Genomic DNA, 24,771 nt, shown 5'->3' with positions numbered 1-24,771 from the left:
TCAGTAAGAGCTAGTTTTATAAAAATAGAAGTGCTTACAACTATATGAACATATTTGGAAATGGTGAAATATATATGTAAATATCTGTCAGCACCTAATCAAATAGAGATTTTGCTTTTCCACATGACTGGCAAACCGCACCAGCCATTTGGCAGGGCACATGCTAGATTCAAAATACGCCTACATAATCCAAACACTAATATGCAATAAAAATAAGTTTAGTAATACTCCCAGTTGCAAAGTTACCCTCTTGAAATGGATAATATTCTTGGGGACAAAATGGGATTTTCTAATATTCCCACTGTACAAGCAATACCACATTGCTCTTCATCATAATTTGTATGCACATTAATAATTTTGGATACACAGATATGGATAATGCATGTTAACATACACATACTAATGCACATACATGTTTAAACTATGTTTTGCATACTTCAACATACACACCATATAAATGCCAAAAATACATGTTCCTTCATTTTAACACAATTCAGAAACTTGAAACACTTCTTGAAGTTAGATCTGATAACTTTGATTGCATCTGTTTTTTTCTTAGTGTCAACAGTAATTATGTAATTAAATTATTTTGAATGTCATTGAATTCTATCTCAAGAGACAGATTTTGTGCTTTGCATTTAATTTGAAGGACAAAAGTTTAGATTAAAATAATTTACCAACAGTCCAGTAGATATTCCTTTATATCAAGGACATTCAGAGGTGACTTCATCACTCTCTACAACCTCCTGAAAGGTGGCTGTAGTCAGGTGGGGTTGGTCTCTTTCTCCAGGCAGCAGCTGACAGAACCAGAGGACACAGTCTTAAGCTGCACCAAGGGAAATATAGGTGGGATATTAGGAAAAAGTTTTTTACTGAAAGAGTGATAAAGTACTGGAATGGTCTGCACAGGGAAGTGATGGAGTCACCATCCCTGGTTGTGTTTAAAAGAAGACTGAATGCAGCACTCAGTGCCATGGTTTAGTTGAGGTGTTAGGGCTGGGTTGGGCTTGATGATCTTGAAGGTCTCTTCCAACCTAGTGATTCTGTGATAAATAACTACCTGCTTATATATCTGCATCAAATTTCTGTGGTACTTTTTGCGGACACATTTTGACTTTACTTTTTTGTTGATCAGTGATCAATAGCCTGGATGGATATGAACCCTATACTCTTTAAAACAAAATGAGAAATTAAAGTAAGTCTTCTTTCTAATAATAATAGGAACCACAACATCATGTTCATATAATTCATTCGCACCACAGCTAAAACTGGCTTCATGAAAATGACACTCTCCTGGAGGGCCATGTCAAGGTAATTTCATCTCCATGTCACCACAGGGCACCATGGTAATATGGACACCTGGTTGTGAGCTGCTGGAAGTTCAGCCTGGCTCTTTTGAAAGCCCGGGTTTTCCAAGCGTCAATATTTTGGCAGGGTGGTTCAGAAGGAAGCGAGCACTCCTAGGGCACGGGGTAGTCTACAACATGCCCAAGACATTCTCCAGGCTGGATTAATGGAGTGATGCATCAAGCTCTGAAGAGAACAAGGCTGCAATGATCACTTTTAGACACTTCTGGAGAAAGAGAAGGGCGTTCAAATCTGCCTCCTTTTCTGCAAGGGGGTTACTGAACAGTCATTAATCCATGATGTTAGCAATGAGAAACAGATGATGTCAGTTTGAGAAACAAATAAGAAGCATTTCAAAGCTAAAAAATGAAGGGTCACTTTTAGCCTGAATGTTAGAATCATAATTAAGAATACCTCTCATTGCCTTCAAAGATTAACCTAAAGGTAGACAAGACAGGGTTTGGTTTCTTTCTTGTATATACTGTTGTAAAGAATGACCAGCTAGTACAAGTTTTTCTGCTTCTCTGGGTGATTTTTCACCAATCACAATGCACGTGTAACTCCCTCCACTTCCAAGCAAATCAATTTTGCATCAGGTACCTCTTCACATGCTATATTTCCAAACTCCTAATAATAAACTGCAGTCACTAGTTTAACTGCAGTGTCATATTTTGACATCTTCAGACAGCACTCTGAATTGTAAGAGATGGGCAGATTTCCCTGAATTAACACATTTATCTTAATTTCAAACTATATTTTTTTCACAAAAGATGCTTCACTACTGACTTTCTGAACATTAAGGGAAAAAGAAAATACAAGGCTCTAGATAGATAATTAGACCAATAAGCAGTTCTTCCTCTCTTCCTTTTGTTATATTGATCCTTACAGATTGAAACTGAAGCGAGATGCTTACAGTATTGATGTTCACATAAACAGATTCTTGGTTTCTAGGCAGGCCGTTCCTGCACAAAATCAGGAGCTGAGGCCCCTGTTACAGAACAAGAGTAAAAATAATTGTTAACATTGCTCCTTCTTTAGACAAATGCATTCAATCAATGCAGGCATTTACATTCCATGGACCTCCAAAATATTTTAATTTTGGTGTTTTTTTTTTTTGTTTTGTTTTTGTTTTTTTTTTAAGAAAAGCTTTTTTTTGAGAATTAGATGGAATATACTTGTGGCCATACAGCCAGTAAAGGACATTTAACTGACTTCTGTAGTATTTAGATCATGCCCTATGTAACTCCATGAATTCCAGAGAAGAATAAATCAGGGTTTGAGTAGTTATTCCAAGACTAGCTCACTATATCACCACGGATTTGACTTTTAATTCATTCATCTCAAAAAGACAATGAAATTGATTGTTATAAGTTAAATTCAGTATGACATTCAGCTCTGTCAGTAATTTAGGAAGCAAACTAAACGGGTCTTGGGGACTTAAAACCTTTACTACTTAGATTATATTTTCAACTGAAGAGCCTAAATTCACAATTCTGCACAGTATTAAGAAAGAATAAGTAAGTAGAGAGATTTAGGAAGCAATGCAAGAGGAAGCTGTGAGGCACACAGTGTGAGTTTATGTACAGATGCTGAAAATCCACATCTACATGTTCCACACAGCCAGAAAAAAAGTTAGCACCTCTTCCTAGTTAGTAAATATAAACTGCCACTGAACCATACTCTTTCAGAATCCAAATTTTAAGACACCTACATTGCTGGAGACTCCTAAATTATAATTAAGGAGGCAACAGAGACTGAAATCTTCTTTACCATGAAAACTGTACATATTATTTCACAATGTTTATATTTGAGAAGCTTTGCTGTCATTTTTGTATGTGCCATTTGATGCCAACTGTCACTCAAAATGTAAACCACTTTTGCTCTCTTTTAGTAAACTGCACAAGATGAAAAGTGAAGGTATAAGGTAAGAGACAGTTTCAGGGCTTCTTGACAAGCAACACTAAAGCCATAATTTCTTAAGTTTCCCTATACTGCAAATGATATAGGCAAAGAAAAAGACACTCAAAGCATTATTATGTCACACTGAATTATAGCAAAGGGCACTCTGGCAGACTGAGCATAAAATGCATCTTTCATTCCAGCAAACAAACCTTACTTAGTGAAGAAAATGTGATATCCTAACATAACACCAAAATGAATGGAAATTATTCTGATTGTTCAGTATCAAGAATAAAAGATGCCATCACAGAAACACAGCACCTTCTAATTTACAGTAATTTCTACTCATAACATCCAGATGGAGAATGAATAAGCTTTTCTATACACATACAAAGGAAAATACTGTTGCCAAGTGCCTCCAATTTAACTTGATTTATGGGGAAACACTCTATTATCTTCCAGGATCTGCCATCCTGAAACACAGAAAAAAATAAACTGTTCAGGATATCTATCTTGGCTACATGGATAGCTGTGAGATGTAAGAATGGAAAAAAAGAAAAAAAAAAGAAAAAGGCAAGGAGCAAAACTGCTATGGGGGACTGAGATGATTTAAAGAAAAACCAACCATCTGCATCACGCCAAGAAGTGTTACTCCTCAGATTGCTCATTCTTCCCAGGTGCCTATCAGGTAATGCGAAAGAGCGGGGAAAACAGGAAATTAGAAAGGAAGATTGGTTTTTGTCTGTACTTGTTTATTAATAAAATAGAATAAAAACCAGGACACAAATTCTTTTAATATTTTAAACAGTGCAAAAAATCCCTGACAAAAAGCAGGTATGGTACCCATACTGCCCGTGGAATGGGGGGGCAGAGCATGCCTTGTGGGCACTTGTGTGGATGTACACACAGAAGGCAGGATGTGGATTCCCACTGCCTGACAGCCTCACTGTGTGACAGCCTGGCCTGCCTCTCTGGCTGCGAAGCAGAGCATTCTGGAAAAGAGAACTTTGTCAGGAAATGTCCCACTCTTCAGACTCCTACGGATAACACATCGCATGTCCCACGCTCCAGTCTGATGGTTCCTTGCTAAGCTAAGCTGCAGTGGATGGAAGAGGGAAGGGTCCCCTGGAGCCCCCTGGATGTTACCAGGAGTCAGAACTCCATCCCAGCTCACAGAGAGCAGCTGACAAACCACATGCCTTTGCAGAATGCCAACTGGTTGGTTTAAAATCACTAATTCAGCTCAAAACACAGTGGAAGAAAGGCCGGAGCTCAGCCATGACAGACAGAGGATGGGATAGGCCAATTTACTTCTTCAATAGCTTGGATTCTGTTTCAATTTAGCAGTTGTAACTTTTGGCCTTCACCTAAGCTAGAGGCACATAAGCTATTTCAGACATAAAATTACTTCACACTACAGGCAATTAGTGAGGCCAAGAAACCACCAGAGAGCTGCACGTGATGAATGTAATTGCTAGTAGGAAATCCTTCAGGATTTTTGACCTTGTTGCTAATTTTTTTTTCCCTTCTTTGGGAATACCCTGAAAAGATCACACAGCTGGGACAACATTGTTGCCTCAGAAAGAAATGATGAGGTAATTTATTCATTAAAGAATTAATAGCTTCAGAGGCTAGAGAGTTTATGAACAAGATCATTGAAAAGGTCTTTGTACCACTACATAGGAAATTTTTAATAGCAGTCTGTTCAAGTTAAAACCAGATTTAATGTTCTTTGTATATATAAATAAATAAATAAATGTATTTTTAGTAAAATAAGAAACAACAACATTCTTCAGAAACCCAGACCAAAAATGGGGAGGTGGGAAGCACCTGTTGCCTTCCAAGTAACACCACCCAAAACATAACAGAACTGAAGCAACTGCAGTGAATTTGTAGGACTTGCCTTCCTATTTCTTTCCAGAATTTAGAAGGGAAGCTACCTAAGCCAATACAGAATTGAAGCCATAGCAAAGAATGTACCAAAATCACTTCTGCTAAGCAGGACACCTCCAGCCCCTGCTGGGGCAACCAGGCAAACTGGGCATTGCCGGCAAGGAAGCTGGAGCAGCCTGGAGCTCACACTGGCACTAAGGTAGCTTTAGAGCATATTCAAAAAGACACCAGCAGCTTTTGAAGTTCATGTTGTGCTTAATGGTGTGGCAGCCACATCACATTACTCCAAGCCTATCCATACAAGCTGCAGTCACTGGATATTTGTGCAGATATTTGCTGTGCTCGCTCCGTTTCAGCTGTTGACAGTCCCTTTAGATAGTTTTGGATGTGTAGAGAGATGCCCTGAGAAGCTTAAGTCTCTACAGCGAGGAAGATTAACTGCCTAGAGTAGTCCTCCTTCTCTTCAATACAGAGAAACTGATAAAAACAAGCGTTAGAGGAAAAAAAATAAATAAACCAACCAAAAAAGCATCAAAGTCTAACAGGAAATGTAATAACACTCCTTGGGTAACCACAACGAATGCTCTGAGCTTCACTGGAGTTTGTCACCACATACAGTGACAAATATGTATTCACATAAATCATTATGCCCATGCTGATGGATAATACTTTACTCCAGCTGCCTATTACACAGAAGGCATTTCAACATCCTCTTGCAGAGCCTCAATAAAAGGAGCATCAAACGGAAGGTTTAATTTTTCATCATCACACGAACACTCTGATTCCCGCGGGAGCGCTCTCAGCAAAGGCAGGTGGATTGTGCCATCAGAGAAACGCAGCAGACCTATGCCTTGTAATGAAATCAAACAGCTCACTAAATCTAATACACACTCTAGCTGAAATTTGAGCTTCAAAAGCAACAGCCCATAACTTCAGAAATTAAACCTAGCAGAAAAGCATTGATGATGCTCTTAGATGTGCTATTCCAGTTTCGTTCTTGCCTCACATGAAAAGTTTCTTCTGAAAGATAGAGCCAAGCTGTGTGGGCTTGATACTGCTATTAAGTCTTGTAACAGCATTATTTTCCCGCATGCTTAACAATGCTGAAAAATGAAGATTTAGGTTTTCTTGTCTAAAAGACGAAGAGACTTCCACATAAACTGGATTTAATGGTTTTTGCTCGTGGATTTTTTTGTTTGTTTGTTTTGTTTGGGGGGGTTTTGTTGGCTTTTTTTTAATACCTGTTTGTAATCATGTACTTAAGAAGACATGCTACAAGAATGGAAGTAGCTTATATATATATATATTCTTTAATAGGGAAAACAGAATGCACACCCCCACATCAGTAGCTCTAGCACAGCAAATACATTTAGAACTATCATTACTCCCACTTTATATTCTATTGTATCCTACAGTATTACAAAAATGCCATAGAATTATAGAATTGTTTGGGTTGGAAGGGACCTTGAAAGTCATCTGGTCCAATCTCCTGCAATAACCAGGGACTTCTACAACCAGAACAGGCGGCTCAGAGTTCCTAAACTTGAGTGTTTTCAGGGATGGGGTATCCACCACCTCTAGGGGCCACCTGTTCCTATGTTTCATCACCTTCATTGTGAAATAATTTCTTCTGGTAGATTGCAGTTCTTTTTACCTGTTTGGTTTCTGATTTGAGATTGTGGGACCACATCAGTTGCCTAAATTTCAATATCTCTGGGATATCCCAATGATACCTTTGAGATATCCTATTTGAGCCATATAGAGGCCAGCAGATATGACACAGGACATGGGGGAGACCCTTCTAGAGCTGGAGCTAGAAGCTGGATGAGGTTACTATACAGCATATTCAATGGCACTCAACATTTACAGCAAGGGAACTGAAACGAGCCCTTTCAATATTTAAACATTATGCCTTGCTAATGTACATAACTTTGAAAGACGTAAGGTAGAAGTCAGTAAGAATAATGTCTGTAGGAAGACCGGATTCTTCCCCTTAAAACACCCTGAACATGAAATGAGGTATTTCAGGAAGTGCAACTTTTGAAGCTGTCATCAAAACTCCCGACCTTCAAGAAGAACCTTAAGAATAGTTTATCCAAAACAATATCTACTGAGGTTTATATTATTCATCTATTATTTGTCTTCACCTGTTCCTTTTTTACTTCTAAGTATGAAATTATGAAAATACAGCATAAAAATCTCATCTGGCTCATGCAAAGCTCACATTATACTCGAGAAGCCACTGAAGGCTCTCTAGATTTCTGGAAGAAATTGAAGGCAGCTGAACCATCACGGTGTTTGTTCAATTTTATATACTTTTGTTTACGCATGATAAACCATGATAATTCCACCCAAACTTAAGTCCCAGCACAACCACAGACTGAAAGCAGCATTAGCACAATTAGCACATTTCTCACCAATGAACTTCAAATGCCATTTTAATTCAACCCTATAAGATGTTACTTGTTACTTACAGAAAAAACATGACAAAACTTCAAGGTACACATTACCACCCCTAAAGTTGTCCTCCTCAGAATTCAGCGTAGTGTGTCTGAATATAAACAAACATTTCCACAGTTCCTATTATATCTTAACACTGCTTTAAAGAAATCTCTTTCCATTTCTTGCATTCTCATTTTCTTCCTGTGCACATATTAGCAAACAGCTTCAGGCAGGATGTTCCTACTCCTTATATACTGTTACTGACAGACATATTTAATTTTCTGTTTCCCACACCTTACCACTCCTATCCAGTGCCTGTAACGCTCTCCCTCCCCTCACACACACTCTTGTATTTTCCTCTCCAGTCTGTCTGATAAAGGGACAGTACCATCCATTATACCCAAAACCATGCCTTTATATCTTTGGGAGACTCTTCTCAATGAGGGAAGCAGCTGCAACAACAGCCTTTACTATCCTCTAACCTACCATTAAAAATAGTCAATAAAGATTTAATTTTACATATTTGGGGTTTTTTAGGAAAAATTTCATCTCCCATTTCCTACCAGAACATTGATTTACTATCAAAATTAAATATCCTTTCAACGATCTTTCATGTTGTCTTCCAGACAGCAATACACATCAGCTATTCTCCCTCCTCCCTCACTGTACTACTTTATTAATGTGAACTCAAGGTCTCCTGCCCCTTTCCATTATTTCTAATTTCCTATAGGTAATATGAAGAATGTCCATTAGCATAAATATTATTTTTGGCATGGTAAGACACATTTTAAGGCTATCAATCTTTTTCCAGACTGAAAATTACAAATTTTTCCACCTCTAGATTTTACCTTAAAGCTTTTAAAAGTAGCATTGCATTCAGAGGTTAGGTTCACTGCATTCTCTTTTAATTTTATTCCCAGCTATTTTTATTCCACTACATTCCAATTTTAAATTGAAGCTTGCTATCGCTTATAATGACTGACAGAAATTTTTAGAAGGATAATTTCATCTTTTCTTACATTCAGAAACAGTGTTTAGAGTTTGGTCTGTCATTCTGTGAAACTGGTTTAGATCTGCAATCTGCAAATGTACTTCTAAATACCAAAAACGTCTCTGTGAGCAACAGGCAGAAAACAAGTTCACCATTTGACAAGGCTTGTCATTTGAAAATACAAGTAGGACATATGTGGCTCATAAATGCAAGCCTTCCATGTAGGAAGTAATGTCTCGTTAGGTGTCTGTTCAAGCTCATTTATTCTTCAATATTTAAAGGCAAACCTGCATGTGACAAATATGAGAACATTCACAGAGGCACTGTAAAACACACATGCATGTTTATATTACACATTCAAAGGTAAATTGCAAAAACAACAACTCGCTTCTTGTTCTACGTGTTCGCGAAACGCCCATAAAAGTTGCTTAATTTGAAAATAAAGGCAGGTTTTTTGGGACATGGAAATTGCAGAAGGAAGTCACAATTTGCCAATATACTCTCAGCCACACAGAAGAATTTACTGCCTCCTCCTCCAACCTTATTTCTACTCAGAAATTGCTCTGTCTAATTGGGGACTGCCCAATGGATTCTCCCTTCCTGCCACTCAGGTGCTGAAACTATCCTTCCAAAGAACACAGAGGTTTAGTTGTCCTGAGCTGCAGCCAGTGCAGCAGAGCAGGCACAAGGAAGGAAATGAGATACCCTCTTGGAAGAACTGTACTATGTCCCTCATTCTTCTGATCTTGCCTGAAAGATGAGCAAGGCAGGAAATGAAACATCATTTCTCCTCTGGCTTCCTCTAAGAGCTGCAGTTAGCAGCAGCTCCTTGTGTTGAAAGATTAATGCTATCCCAATCCATGTGCTGTAGCCTTGGTATAGAGCATAATCTCTTCCAGATAAGAGAAAGAAATGCAGGAGATTTTAATCTGGGGCTATCCCATTTCTGAGAAGGAAAAACTAGGACTACTAGGAACATTTGCTACAAGTTTTGAAATGGAAAGATGCACCATTGTTCCTGCCATTCCATACATTGTTTGTAAAACAACTGCTTCTGCTCCCTGAAGACATTTAACAGTGGTCACAGCTTAACAGCTCAACATGTAAAACTATCTACTTGAAAATGCCTCTTGGAATTTCTACACACCACTAGTTCATCTTCCATACAAATGCATAAAAAAAAAAATCTATCCCCACCTAGAAATAGTTCAGAGGTAATCTCAGGTGTCCTGAGGAGCCTTTTCTCTGCATGCCATCAATCTTAAATCCTTCTTTCCAAAGCTGTGTTTGCCCTTTCTTCCCAGATCTATTCCTTCATATAATCTGATTAGGCCACCTTATTTATTAAAAAAAACCAAAAACCCTACCAGCACACAAAGACAAATAACAACTGCAGATATTTCAGGTACTAAAATTCTTGAAGACTGAGCCTAAGGGTATGATTTCATGTGAAACTATATATTGATTCAGAATATATTCACAAGCCTTTATCCTGATTTTAGTGGAATTTAAGATGACCTTGTTTCTATTTCCAAAAGCCTATATATATTAACAAAAAAAAACATATCAATGCATGCACTTTAAAATCACTTCAGTTACACTTCTGAAAGCCACCAACACTAAATTTCTATAACAAAAATATGGAAACATATCAGCAACCGGGCTTGCAAAACCTAAATATCATAAATACTGCACAGGACATAGCACTATGAGGAATACAAGGATGTATGTGCCCTAAACAGAGAACTGTATGACCTTAGTGATTTATTATTTGTCCTTTAACAAATGAAGGTGAAAACACAACAAAGCCAATGTATAGGGTTCCACAGAAAATGCTAAGTATTTAATAGGTCTTTAATGTCCTACAAAATTCTATAGTAACTGTACAGTAATCAATTCACTTTTAGAGGACAGATAAAAATCCCTTAACAAACTTATCTTTCCACGTCAACCCTGAAAAATTTATTTTAAAAGTGCTGGAAAGACGTGGATTATCTTCTCAATTGGCATCTATTGAACTGACCTTTACTATGTCAGATAGCCACTGAAAGATGGATATTACTAAAAGTGATATGAATGTACAGAGCAAGAGGCCAGAGACACACAGCAGCAGAAATTTGCTATGAATTAATCAACTTCGGGATGGAGTATGAAACTAGGAAAATACTGGTATCTTGCAACATTCACGAGAGAATTAAAATGCTTAAAACCCAAGTGACAAATGCAGATTAAGAACAGCATCATCCCTGTTCTGCAAAAGGAGATGTGAAGAGCCTTTCGTCCAGCTCCTACCTGGAATTCAATGGTGCACTGGAGGTACAGATGAAACAATCATAAACATACCTTTTCAATCACCTAACTTCTGAAATTGATTTGGCTTAAAAAAAGTCTTAAGGTTACATTAAAGCATGACAATATTTATTCTAGTTACAGGTAAAGACTTGTTTTGTAAACAAAATTAGCCTGCACCAACCTGTACTGTAACTCTTCTGTGCTGTAATCCATCAAATGACAATAACAACAACAAAGCTCTTTAATTTCCACAGCCAAGGAGCTTTTCCCTGCCTAGTCAAAGACAAAACAACTGCAATAGGCAGACATTAAAAATAAAACTGATGACTGCACAATTCCCCATTAGCATGCAGAGGAACAGAAACCTAGCACTGATCAGGATACATCTGCGCTGCACAGAGACAAAGAAGCTACTTGGTGCCCACAAAGGCCCAAAGGCCTTGTATGTGAAAACTGTGAAACTGCTGAGATACCTGCCTCCTCTCTAAATTTAAACTAGGTCTTAAGGGGTTTTCTGGGGTTTTTTTTTTTGCTTGCCTTTTTTTTTTTTTCCCACCCTCTAGGTGAAGAACCTTTTCCTGATACCCAAACTAAACTACCCATGTCACTATTTCATGTTGCTCCCTTGGGTCTTGAGAGCGAAGAGATCCGTACCTGTCGCTCTGCTTCCGCTCATGAGGAAGCTGTAAACCATTGTGAGATCTTCCCCCTCAAACCAAGTGGCCTCAGCCTCTGCTCATATGGCTTTCCCTCTTGACCCTAAATGTACTTGTAAAATCACACTGTCCTCATTTTCTTTATTCCACTGCAACAGAAGTTAAAGTATTACGATCACCACTGCAAGTGACTGCAAGTAACTATTCAATGTTACTGCAATCTAAAGATATATTTAAAAAATAGTTTCTACATAGAGTCTGTAGGAAAAAAACATTGTTTCCAGAAGTTAGTTTTGGTGCCTGCATTCAGCTCCACATACAGAAGTGGGAGGTTTTGTCCCTAGAAGCGCCCACTGTGTGTAACACCCCAATTATTTCATGTCAGCTTGCATAGCTGATCCGGGCTGGGCCTTTCTGGATGGTCAGTGCATGAGGAGTGCCTGTGTAGAGGTTCTTTTAAATCCCAACTGCCAGACTGACTTCATGCATTTTGTCAAGGGCTGTGCATCGTGATGCAACTGAGCTGCTGTGCACTAGTCAAGGGGAAAACTGGAATTCAGGCACCCAGGGCAAAAACTGTGCTAGTGATTATCTGATTACTTCTGCTGCAAGACCACAACTTGAAGCAGGATCAGCACTTGAAAAAAACCAGCAGATTTCAAATTTGTTGCTTTCAGCCAAAATTAAAATTGTTGAAATGAGTTCACATAAAAATCCAAAAAAACACACAAACTACAGTTCGTGCTTGAGTTTACTCCAAAAAAAATCAGCTGCTTTTTAATGTCATTCTTTTAAATTCAACTGTAGTTTGCCAATCATGGTATGAAACTGAACAGTGCTTTGGTATAAGCCCTTTCTTTGCTGGTATCCAGGCTATAAAATATCTTCTCTAACTGCAAGTATTACAAGCTACCAATGCTTTTTGCTGGGCCGATACCTCGCTAAATAAAGCTCTGCTTTAACCCTAATGTAGGAATATAGAAGCCTCACAATCTCACTACCAGCATCCTTCTAAGTCAGAATAAATGCTGTACATTATGCAATTATAAACACTTATTTTTTTCCTCTATCTCCCTTGTCACTCCGACTTTTTTTTTTCATTCAAAAGCACATGAGTGAACTTCTTACCACAGTAGTGATAAGCAAGAAGGCCCTGAAAAATGTCATGGGCCAAAGCCACAAGGATTTCATCAGACAGTACATGAATATTTTATGTTACTGCTCCAAAAGCCATCTGGAATAATGGCTACCCCAAACCTTAGTCCTCTTGCTTTCCCTTGGGGTTGGAGCTCACAATCTTGCAACAGCAAACTGTATTAACCTCCCAGCTCCACCAAAAAACAATGAACAAACCAACTAAACAAAAAAAGAATGAAAAAAAAGCCCACAAAAAACAAACAAACAAAAAAAGAAACCAAAACAAAAACCCCACCACCTTAAAAAAGCTAAAGAGCTCAGCTGCTTGATCTTACTTCTGGAGGTCATGCATATAATTGCTAAAGGGTACACATACAAACCACAGAAGAGACATCACAAGAAGATCCAGAAACAAGAAATAAAGCATATCTGCCTTTAGAAACAAGGGAGAAAGTGTTAATCTTAGTGAAATAGGATTCTTGCAAAGTTACTGTCAGGATAAATTACTTGCTTCAGCAAATACCAGATACAGAAGCAGGACTGCCAGAGTGCCAGACTAGCTCAAACAACCACCCCCCATCCAGCAAAGCATTTCTACATTTAGTTCCTATCTCACCACTTTTCTCCTGTTCCTATTTTTGCATCTGTGCTTTACTCCCTCTCCCTTTTGCAGCTATATTCCAGATAATGGCAGCAATTTGCCATTTAACATTAAAACCCAGATGGAATAAATTAAGGGGTTTTTTTTATGGTGTAACTTGAACAGAGAATCCTTTCTGAATGACACATAGGAGCAAAGCTATCACTGCTGGTATTGCATTTCCCCAAGAGATCAGAATGAAATAGTAGTTTAAAGGTATGTAAATTTTTATTATTCTGACACATTGAAACCATTCCATAGGAACAAGTATTTTCAGTTCCTAGCATGTCCAAAAGGGTAAATTCTTATATGTACTCCATAAAAAATGTAATGAAGTTCTGCATTGCAACCATGGCACAGACAAAACCAAATGAAATCTTTAAAAAATCTGCACAAGAATAATGTGGTGTTGAAAACTCACCATACATCTAATATACACTAATTACTAATCTAACATACACTAATTCTACTACAAGAATAAAAGTAAGCACTGGCTTTGAAATTATCACCCTACTACATCTTCTCCCAACTCAGACAGAAACACATTCCATGAGACACTGTATCAAACTAATAAAATCTCTTTTTTTTAAGTAGGCTCTGCAAGATTAAACTGCACTTCATTTTTCTGTCCACAGTTCTGAAACTAACTTAGAAACAGCACCCATTTAAACTCTGTAGAGAACACAGCACTGTGCAATGACAATATTATAGGACCAAAGTTCATACAAAACTAAATTTTTTTCTATCATTTAGTGATTGTCAAGATATTTATAAATGCTTTCCTAAGATCCTCTGCAGCATTCAGATACAAATATATAGAGGAAGGAAACTGAATAATATCAAAATAATGAGAAGAATATTCTGTACTAATTCTAATACTAGTATTCTATTTTGTACTAATTCTTACTAATCCTAGCCAATTAAGCTGCACATAATCCATCTCCTGAAGTGACTAGAATGTAAGAAAATAATTTATCCAAATAACACTATGTAATTATATTTTTGTAAAAGCTGGGATATAAATAGTAAAAAATTATATTTTGAGCCAGTGAATTGTCCTAATAAATCGTCTAAGAAGCTGGAAAAAGATACCATAAACACAAGATAATCAGAAAAATGCTTAAGTTGTGGGGGAAAAAAATCAATTATATGAATAAACAAACCAAGAGTCAAATACTGTATTGTATCAGCAAACTACCGCATATGGTAAAATATGGCCTACAAAATATACTGATGAAACTTGCATTGTGAAAACATATTGGCATGTTAATAAAGACAGACACAACTTAGAGCTTCATCACAGAAGTCAAAAGAAATACAGTAAAAGTTCATATTCATTGGAAAAATCAATTGTGAAAGAACAGTGCAACGGTAGAAAGACATAGGTTAGGAAAGTTCAGCCTAAGAAACATATTTCAGAAATACTTTCTTTTGGACATTATGTAACAGATTTTTGGTATGGGTTCACTTCCTAGCAGCAAATTCAATGCAAGCGTCAGGGTCACTAGCAAGAGGCAGTGGCACATTTTAGGTTTATCTGTGAAAACTGTGGAGTTATGTATGTATTTTAAAAGCACATGTATCTTCCTAAGTAATTTATTGTAAAAATGTAGAATTACTATATAGCTATATACTCACATTTTACCCACAGACACACACACACAATTGCAATGAAAAGAGGTAATCAGGCTCACAAAATGTGAACTCTAATGACAAACACATGCAAACAGAACCCATTTTTTGAGTCTGAATCCATTTGTATGTCACTGTCACACTCATTCAGGCAGTCCAGAGTTCACCAACATCAACGCAGAGCTCATTACTGCCTCAATGAACTTTGAAAGTTTCGCTGAAATAAAAAACTAGACAGCAAAACTTATGCTAGTTGACTAGTTTTACAAAAGTCAGTATGATCCAGCAATATTTTTACCATGGCTTATCTAAAACTCTACCTTGAATGTTCAGTTTGACTACTTCAAAAAGCCTAATCTTTGTTTCAATATAAAAGCAATCTACACAAAAGGAATACAAAGCTCTACTTCCTGATGGGGCAAATCAGGAAAGGTCCTGCTCATGTGGGAGACTTGCTCACTTATTAAGTGGTGATTTTAGTAAAATCTTTTATCTATAAAACATTCAGACCCACTAAACTGTCTCTCGCTATGTGCACCCTGCCAGTCTTAATTTTGAAAGCAATTGTTGTTCCACAGCACTGTCCATGAAGGTAGGAGTACAAGTTTGAGACACCAACTGATCCAAAGCTGCATCACCAAGTGCAGAGGTGGAAGACAAAAAGGGGTTGGGCACTGGTGAGAAGAATGTTCATTTTCATAGCAAAAGGACTGACCCAAATACTGCCTTCTTTCTCTGCGCTACTACCAGAAATTCATTAGCAGCAGAGATCTTACACAGATGAGCAAGGCTGGCATGGCTGTACACTGGAGATTTAAGAACTTATTTCACTACTGATCTAATTTTATACCATCGCTTAAATGAAATGTGAATAATCTTTAGTGGAAATTTTTTTGCATGGGGTGGCAAGTAATAGAAACTGGTGCTCTATTTCCACAACGGCAGTTTGTAGCTGTGACCAGAGGTTTGTTTTCTTCATATAATGAAGCAAAATAAAAAGTTTAAAAACAAAACCAAACCCGCTCCAAAACCCCACCATACTGATTTGCCCAAAAGGGACAGGAAAAATAGTACCACATAAGAAATAAAACTCCTAGAGTATAAGTGATCCTTGGCTAGTCATTCATTCTATTTATCCTGCTTAAAAGCGGTGTAAGGATACAGTATGACAACTTTCTTGACTGTTTTATGATATGTTGAATTTCTGCTGGGGCAACATCAGTTATCTCTGAACATCCACTTGTTCCTGTTTTGATTATCTTCACAGAGATTTGACACAAGAGCTGTTAATTAAAATAACAATCTTCCTCCTCAGCCCTCAAATGAGGATATTCCTTTTACCTGACAACTTTTCAGTAAGTTTTGTTAAATCCAGGAGGGAAAACAGAAGAGAATTTTCAATTCAAAATTAAAAACAATTCCTAGGCATGAGTAACTTTGCATTTTACATCCATGAACTCTTCATCACATGGATGAATATTGTCTTTGTAAAGGGAACACACCATGAACACAAGCAGGTAAGGAGAAAAAAAGATTAAGAGAGCAGCATTCTGACAAGGCACAAAGTACCAGCTGGATTAAATGCACCCGTGCTATTTCCCACCCAGCTGAGGCTCTGATCAGAGGCAGAGAACTGCTGTATTTGTAATATTAAGGTACATAATGGAGCGAAATACAGACTATCAGACATATGCAACATTTCTTTAGATACACCAAATGCTCATGAAAAATACATGTGCCTACCAACTGGCTCTGGACAATTACATAACCAGGTGTAGGATATGTCCCTGATGTGCAATTTCTAAATGATTTTCAAAAAAAATAAGTTTATTTTTCTATCCCTGGCATTCATCACGTAAGCCTTGAAATAAATCACTTGATCTTCATGAATTCAAGTGGAGCGAGACTGCACAAAATCAGCACTATTATTTTCTGTGAAAACCATAAAATTTTAACAGTCCAACTGCCCTGCAGTGAGCAGAGATGACATGTACTAGATCAGGGTGCTCAGTTGTAAGCATGCTGTATCAGCATTTCTCCTATCTCTTCTTTCTTCCACTAGAAAAATGATAAGCATTGTTCTGATAACTCGGCTGCAAAGTAATAAAACGCAGTGTGCAGACAAACCATTTAACACATCTGCAGCACAGAGCTGTGCCAGGAGCCAGCTATGCTACAAACTGTGAGAATTTCTCCTGTGAGTCCTTTCTCCTGTTTCAGAAATTCTGGATGATCAATACATTAGAGACAATTAAGAGATCAAAGTTAAATTCTGCACCATCATCCTTATTGTCATACATGAACACAAATATTGAAATGGGTAACTCCATGTACAGCTGGCACTCCACTGCCTGAGCATCAGACCTACATTTTTATCTGTTACCTTTTAATCTTCTTGAGCATCCATTTACAGCAACAGTTGCATATTACCAGTTTTACTGTATTATCTATAGAACCAGTCATTTTTCAGTGCCAGGAAATCTCTGAAACCTATCATGAAGAAGAAAAACATCTTATATATAGGGGGAATATAACGTACGGCTCCAGAAGTTGAGAACCTGCTTATATCAAGACAATTGTTTTTGGTTCAACCTATTGGAATTGAAGGTAATGGCACCAGCTATAAAACTCATATGAAATGCTCTTTGTATATTACAAAACTGTTTGATGAGTTATTTTCATAATAATAAATTTGCAGGGAAATCAATTATAACAAAGCTTAGATGCTGAGCGCTCATCTTCATCCCACTCCTATTTTCAAACAGTTTTTCCTTAAAAAAAAAAACCCTGAATAACTGGGTAACTTATTGGGAAATTTGTTAGACCTGGCAGCATTATATACATTTTTATGAGAAATTCTTCCATTCACCTACTGTCATTTAACTCAAATTACTCATGAACCCTAATAACTTAGGATAATCAATTCCTTCTATAGACTCTTGCAGACATTCTGGATTTCTTCCACTGCTTGCTCATTATTTTGCAATGCAATTTTTGGTATTTGTAAACTTATCCCAAAATGGAATTGGTGTGATCAGCTCCATTGGTGGGGTTTACCTGACTGACCTGCAGCAACTGATCAAAACCATGGAAGTACTAAATGAGAAAATGGTTTCAGTTCTGCAACAGTTATAATTTTATGGTTCAGCCACAGGTTAATCACAGCCAATTGCACAGAACTGCTGATGTAGCGACAACACATATTAATAGGGTTACTATTTTTAATGCTTCTTTCCAAGGTGCTGCTAAGACCTGGCTTGTTGAGGAGGCTGGGGCACAATCTATGCAAATTTGTGCTGACCTGGACCACACTGCCCTGCCATATGAAAATGTTTCACTCAGACAACCACAGGAGAAATAAGAAAACTCATCACTTGCTTTCTGAACACACGGAGTAAATACTTCTATCACCACCACCTCTACAAGTGGAAAAGAACTTGTTTCAAGGTCAGTGTGGTTTCAGTGAGACTGTAACACATAGACACATGTAGTCTACAAAGATTAAGCCACTAAGCCAGTGGCAGAACAAACAGAACAGAAAAAATTTCCATTTTCAGTATTAAAAATTAAGGGTATTCATTTCAGACTGATAATGTCAAAGTGTGGCTCAAAAACATTCTCCATGTAGCCTTCAACAGAACTTCGACGTGAGCATGGGCAATGACAAACTGGTAACTGAGCTGAATCAATTCAGAAGGTCTTTTTATTGAGCTAGGATTAGTGTGACTCCACAGAGGCCCAGAGCTGTGTGCCCATCCCAAGCTGTAAGCTCACACTCTAAAGTACCCAAGGAGTGCCAGCAAATGAACACAATGACCAAGAGCACCCGTTATAAAGAACAAATATCCTTAAGAGAAAAGGAGTTCAGGAAGGCTGGACATTCTTCAAGAGAGAAATTTTAATGGCACAGGAACAGCCCATCTCCATGTGCCAAAAACAAGCTGGCAGGGAAGACAACCAGCATGGCTGAACAGCAAGCTTTGATTGGAACTTCAGAAAAAAAAAATTAAGATCTTTGCAAGAAGAGGCAGGAAACGCAGGAGAACTACAAAGACTTCATGAGGTTACATTGGGAGAAAATTAGAAGGGATAAAACCCAACTAGAACTTAATTTGGCTACTGACATAAAAAATAACAAAAAAAGTTTCTATAAATACCCCAAAAACAAAAGAAGGGTTTAGGAGACTCTCAATCCTTTAGTGGATGCAGGGGGAAACAAAGCGACAAAGGATAAGGAATTTAATGCTGCTTTTGCATCCATCCTTAGTAGAAAGATCAGTTGTCCTCAGAGCTGGAAGATGGGCAGATAGCAGAATGAAACCATCCCAACCCAAGAGCAATGGCCAGCAACCTGCTAGACATGCACACATCTATGGGGCCAGACAGGATCCACCCAAGGGTACTGAGGGAGCTGGTGGAAGAGCTCACTGAGCCATTTTCAATCATTTACCCCCTGTCCTGGCTCACAAGGGAGGTCCCAATTGACTGAAGGTTAGCAAATGTGATGCCCTTCTACAAGCAAGGCTGGAAGGAGGATCCCAGAATCTACAGGCCTGTCAGCTTGGTGCCAGATCTGCTTAAGAGCCATCACATGGAATGGACAAAATTATTCCTGTGCCTTGAACATGTATAACTAAATAACTGACATTGTGTTTGTTCATTGTTATTAAAGACCTTATAATAGATAATCTTAGAATAAAACATCTTCACTGCCAAAGTGAACACCTGATTATATCCACTTTTCCCCAATATTCTCTGCTACTCTGAGATACACTCCTAGGAAAAAAAAACAAAACATGAGAAGTGCAACAACGGGTTGCCTGTCTTTGCAACCAGCTAGGCATGGGTATGCCAATGTATATTTCCAAGTGAAAACGCCAATTTAACATGATAAATTTGAATTCTATTACTAAATCTAGTACACTTTTATCAGTATTTATTTAAATTTATGAGTATACACAGTGTCAACACACCATGAAATGAAGAAACTACCAATTTCCAGCATGAATTACTTGATGAAAGGGACTGCATTAGATGCAGAGTCGTTGAATAAACCAGCAATGCTACAGTAGTTAATTACAAAGTTACTTAAAGGAAGAAAACCTGCAGTACTTTACAGTGTATTAAACTTGCAATTGGTTCCTAGTGTGGCTAACATAGTATTAGCAGATATAATACATTTCATCGAGTACTGAAGGAAATGCTTTAATGTCTCTAAAAACCATAGTTTAAGGCCAATTCCATATTGACCAGCAATTAGCAAACAGCAATTAGCTTTCTCTCAATACTTTCCATCAGTGGATTGCAAGTGCACTATAAAAGGGGACTCTATAATTATGCTTATTTTACTGATGAGGTGAAAGATGCATGGGGAGAAGTAATGCAGCCAGTGATAGCTGACAGACTAATTGCAGCCTGAGTGGTATCACTCTGCCCCACTAATCTCACGCAACCCTAATGGCCTGTCTCACAGCAATTTTGACATAATTTTCCACATTTCTTTTTTTTTTTAGTTTTTTTTTTTTTTTCCCAAGAGTAATCTAAAGACACTGTATCGGACACATTAACTTTTAATGACAGCCACAGGCAGCTGCAATTTCCCTCAGTAAAATAAATGATTAATTAGTAAAACACAGTATGCAATATATGTCCAATGTGACTTAGTCCTATTGCTAATTGTACCAATTAGCTAAACTCCACAGCCTGCATGGTGTTTTGCAGAGCTCCAAAAAAACCCACCATGGGCTGAATAATTTATATTCCAAATTACACAAACATATAGACAGTGTATCTTAGTTCTCTGGATTAGTTACCAATAGGGTCACTTCTGATAGACCCTTAAAAATACCTAAAAGTAGAATTATGCAGCTGATAAACTATATATTTCATAAAGAATACATTAAAAATATGACCTTATTTCTACAAGCCTAAATATTTTCTTTTTATCATGGCACTCAGGAAAATTAATCTACAAGCTCAAAACTAAAGTTTGAACAAACCTCCATTATTACTGACTAAATGGATTCCTTCCCAGTACTACTGTATTTTTCCATTCTGTTTATTTCAGCATAAAGACCTTCTCTTGCTAGGCACAAAGCCAAAGCCATACAAGTTTTGCTTATATGTCTCTGCCTGAAATGTTCAACCAAAGATTTTAAAAAAGGCAAAGCCCTTAAATGTCCCCTCGATTAGCCAGACTTCAACATTGCCTAAGCCAGCTATAACTCAAGCCATAAAAAAAGTTAACAGATGGAAATAATTTCATTCACATCTGGAAGAGTACAGGAAAACCAACATATTGCTTGGTTAAGAGGCATTACATATTCATTATTGCTCATAGCAATGAGTGAGAAAGAAGCTACAGCCTAGTTTTCAGAAGTTCATTGACCAAACACAATCAATTGGTTGCCAGAAATGTTATAAAACATAGAAAGTATGGAACATCAATTGTTCTACACTTTTTCCCCAAAATGGGGGAGAAAAAAATGACAGAGAATAATTGAAGAAATATTCAGAGCAGACAAGACTGTCTCAAGTCAGAAGGTAAAGAATCAATTTTTTAGGAGTGAATAAAGCTCCCAATTTCATCTATCCAATTCTTATTTTCTTCTCTTTTTCAAATGAGAGGAGTTACCACTGACAAAAAGGACAGTATGACAAAGACTTGGAGAAAATAACCAAGAACCAAACACTCAAAATAAACATCCAAGAACTGGAGAGAAAAGGGAAAACACAAAATCATGGACAGGCTGCCAAACAGCTTGCACTGTCCATTGTGCTGAAGTGGCTTTTATCAAGCTGCCCATGCTGGGTAATACGGGTAATTCTCTGGTAGTACTTTTTCATTGAATTCTGCATCCCACAGGTCTTAGTTACACAACTGATCACAGATTTGTCTGTCAGTAATTGAACTTCCATGAGAAAAAGCTGCAGAAGAGATTGAGAGAGATCTTATGGAGCGCTTGGAAAATCACCGATTTTCCTCACATGCCAGGGCCCTCCAGACTATCCAGCTTTGTTCAGTAAGGTTTCCCAAAACCCTGGGTAACAATCTGCCTTATGAGACTTGCATGGGCAAACTCATAAAGAATTATTAGTAGACATTTTCAAGGCTTTTTCACTGGAAGAGAAATGGTAATTAATTCTCTTAATTGAACGATCATTCATTAGCCTTTTACTAAATAACATTCTCAATCTTGAAAGTTACTGCCATGTCTTCAATTTCCCTTTTCAAGATAAGACTAATAACAAGCCTGCACGTCTGCAGCACAGTACAGCATATATTGTGTGCAGTTTTTCCATTTAGATTCTTCAATTACAAGCAACTGCAGCCAAAAAAGCATATTTTACTAGCTAGTATTACATTCTGGCAGATCATAATTAAATTATTCCTTAGAAGCAGCACTCAGTGCTTAAGAAGAAGGATTACACTGAATAACAGGGCTAATATTTTAACTCAATTAGCATGTTATTTTTCAATAAAGAGGTATACACTACTGTAACTCCTTCTTCTATGGGTAATATCAGCTATAAAACAGAAATAGTGCAACTTTTTTTTTTGAGGAAACCCATGTAATTTTCCCCATGAAGTTTGTACGCTTTGTATACTTTTGAAGTGGATGAAAACGTGACATATTATTCTTATAAATATATATTCTTATTTTACACTCTTGCAAGCACAGAATATTTCAATTCTATAAAAGATTGCCAGAGACTCTGTTTTACTACATGTAAAAATGCCTGAGCATTCCACAGTAAGGAAATATTTTTTCTTTTATGTCCTTCGTTCTGTACTGCTCTGAGTTTGATTTGTAATATTGGTTGGGGCACAAATGATTCTTGAATGAAAAAATTAGACCTAGTTGCAATGGAATAAGGGATTTTCTCCATGGAAATTGTCTGCTAAGTATGCTCAGATGACTTATTTATCAGATTCTTCAATACAATATTTCAATTTTATAGAATTATATTTTCCTGTAATCTTTCACTAATAATTGAGAAGTGACATAAACAGATAAATGTCTGAATATCTGAAGATAATCAAGTTGTGTCATTTCAATATAAATTTCTAACATATTTCAGGGTCATTTCCTTGATTGCTCAAAGTAGTTTCTCAGGTGCTTTCAAGGTAAATTACAGCACATATGGACATCCAAATGTAGGATTAGAAAAAGGCCGTTTTGATTTCATAGGGCAAGACAAAAGGAAAACTACAGAGACACACTCTGCTGTAGCCAGCTGGGGAGATGAAAATTATATAGTAAAAAAGGAACAAATAAGCAAAAGACTGAATGATTAAGATGAAAAAATAAGATCAATGAGTTACAGAAGGAGGTATTACTAAGTGGGCATGAAATCCCAGTGAGTCACATGAAATACCTTATGTTCCTTTTGTGAAGATCACCTGGTGAATGTTTTTAAAGATGCAGTACTGAAAGGTACGACGTATTTCCAAACAGAAAATAACAGCAGATTCTTACACAAGTTTAATGGAACTCTAAGTTAAAACTAAAATTTTTAGATTTATCATCATGATAAGAATGACCTGAGCATTATAGAATTATTCACACCAGAAGCAACAGAGAATGCCACCAATATCACCACCTGAATGTTAGAACTGCTATGTCATATAATACCATAATTCTTATTTACTTCCAGATAAAGTTACAAATCCTTTAAATTCACTCTATATTCTCACATGATATAAAAAGAAGCTAACGGCAAATTAATGATTTCAATTCTGGATTCAGTAACTCAGCAGCACATTAAGGATCCATATAGTACCAATCAAGCTCCTAATGAAACTGGAAAGCCTGGGGCTTGCCAGTAAGCAAAAACAATGCTGTTTAGGAGGACTAATTGTGAGCAACCATGGCTAAACCTTTGACAAATCTTTTCAGATAGGATAACAGGCAATTGAATTTAGAAACAGATGACCAAGAAGTGAGCACTAAAAAACCCTCCCGTTTATTACATGAAGCTTCAACAGGAGAAATTCTGTTTCCATCTTCAGGAAAAAAGTTAACAATTATGAAGTCACATATTGGAACGGTTATCCAGAGATGATGTGGAGACCCCATTAAGGTACCAAAAGTTTAAGTGGACAAGGATTTGAGCAACCTCTTCTGAGTTGGCCTTGCTTTGAATAGAGAAGGTAGACCTCCAGAAAGCTCTCTAAACAAATATTATTCTATATTTCTATGAACGATATAGATAAAATCAAACAAAACCTTCTTGTATATCAAAACATAATACAAACTGCAATTTTCTAACAATGAAGATGCAAGTTCACAGCATATACCTGAGTAAAGGCTCCACAGCTAGAAAGTATTAAAAAAAAAAAAAAAAAATTATTCCTCTAAAATTCTAAAGATAAACAGAAAATAAAATTTTCAAATCAACAACAGCAGTCCATAGGGGAAGCAGGAGAATATAGCAGGACAAGACAAGCCAGGACTCTTGAAATTGTTCAGAACGGCCCAGTAAATGGCCTACAAAATCTGATTTCAGCCATCATTTACAAACTCAAGCTGGCAACCTTTTAGTACTGTTACTTAATAGATTTTTCCCCCTCTGCATTTCTCCTCTAAATGAATTCCATGCAACTTCATAATGGAGAGCAACTGTAGTAAGAAAACTGAAAAGTTCTAAAATGCTGGAAGAAAACAATAAAATGTATTTTGACCAGAAGCAGTTGGCCTCCCCTATTCCCTTTTTAGTAAAAGCTCAAAAAAGCTTTGCACTCTGGACACTGAGATGGCTGAATCATTTAAATTCTGCTCAAGCATAAACTTTCTGACCTTCAACATGGTGAGGCATGACTATTTATACTTCTGCATCAA

The 24,771-nt window shown here is 37.2% G+C and overlaps 1 protein-coding gene across 10 annotated transcripts in view; it reads right to left on the bottom strand.

Moving 5' to 3' along the window:
- The window catches only part of CCSER1 (coiled-coil serine rich protein 1), a 621,761-nt gene that overhangs the window by 336,384 nt on the left and 260,606 nt on the right, over nt 1-24,771 (bottom strand). The window contains exon 8 of one of the 10 annotated variants that reach the window (XM_064416947.1): nt 17,381-17,419. The exons of the other annotated variants lie outside the window; for them this stretch is intronic. Coding sequence (XP_064273017.1) covers nt 17,396-17,419 — 24 coding nt within the window. The 3' untranslated portion in view covers nt 17,381-17,395. Of the gene's footprint in view, nt 1-17,380; nt 17,420-24,771 lie in introns of those variants that run through there. 10 annotated transcript variants of the gene reach the window in all.

The sequence above is a fragment of the Passer domesticus genome, chromosome 4, assembly GCF_036417665.1.
Source record: "Passer domesticus isolate bPasDom1 chromosome 4, bPasDom1.hap1, whole genome shotgun sequence".
Lineage (NCBI taxonomy): Eukaryota > Metazoa > Chordata > Aves > Passeriformes > Passeridae > Passer > Passer domesticus.
The sequence above is the reverse complement of the archived record's forward strand: the minus strand, read 5'-3'. Positions and strand labels throughout refer to the sequence as shown.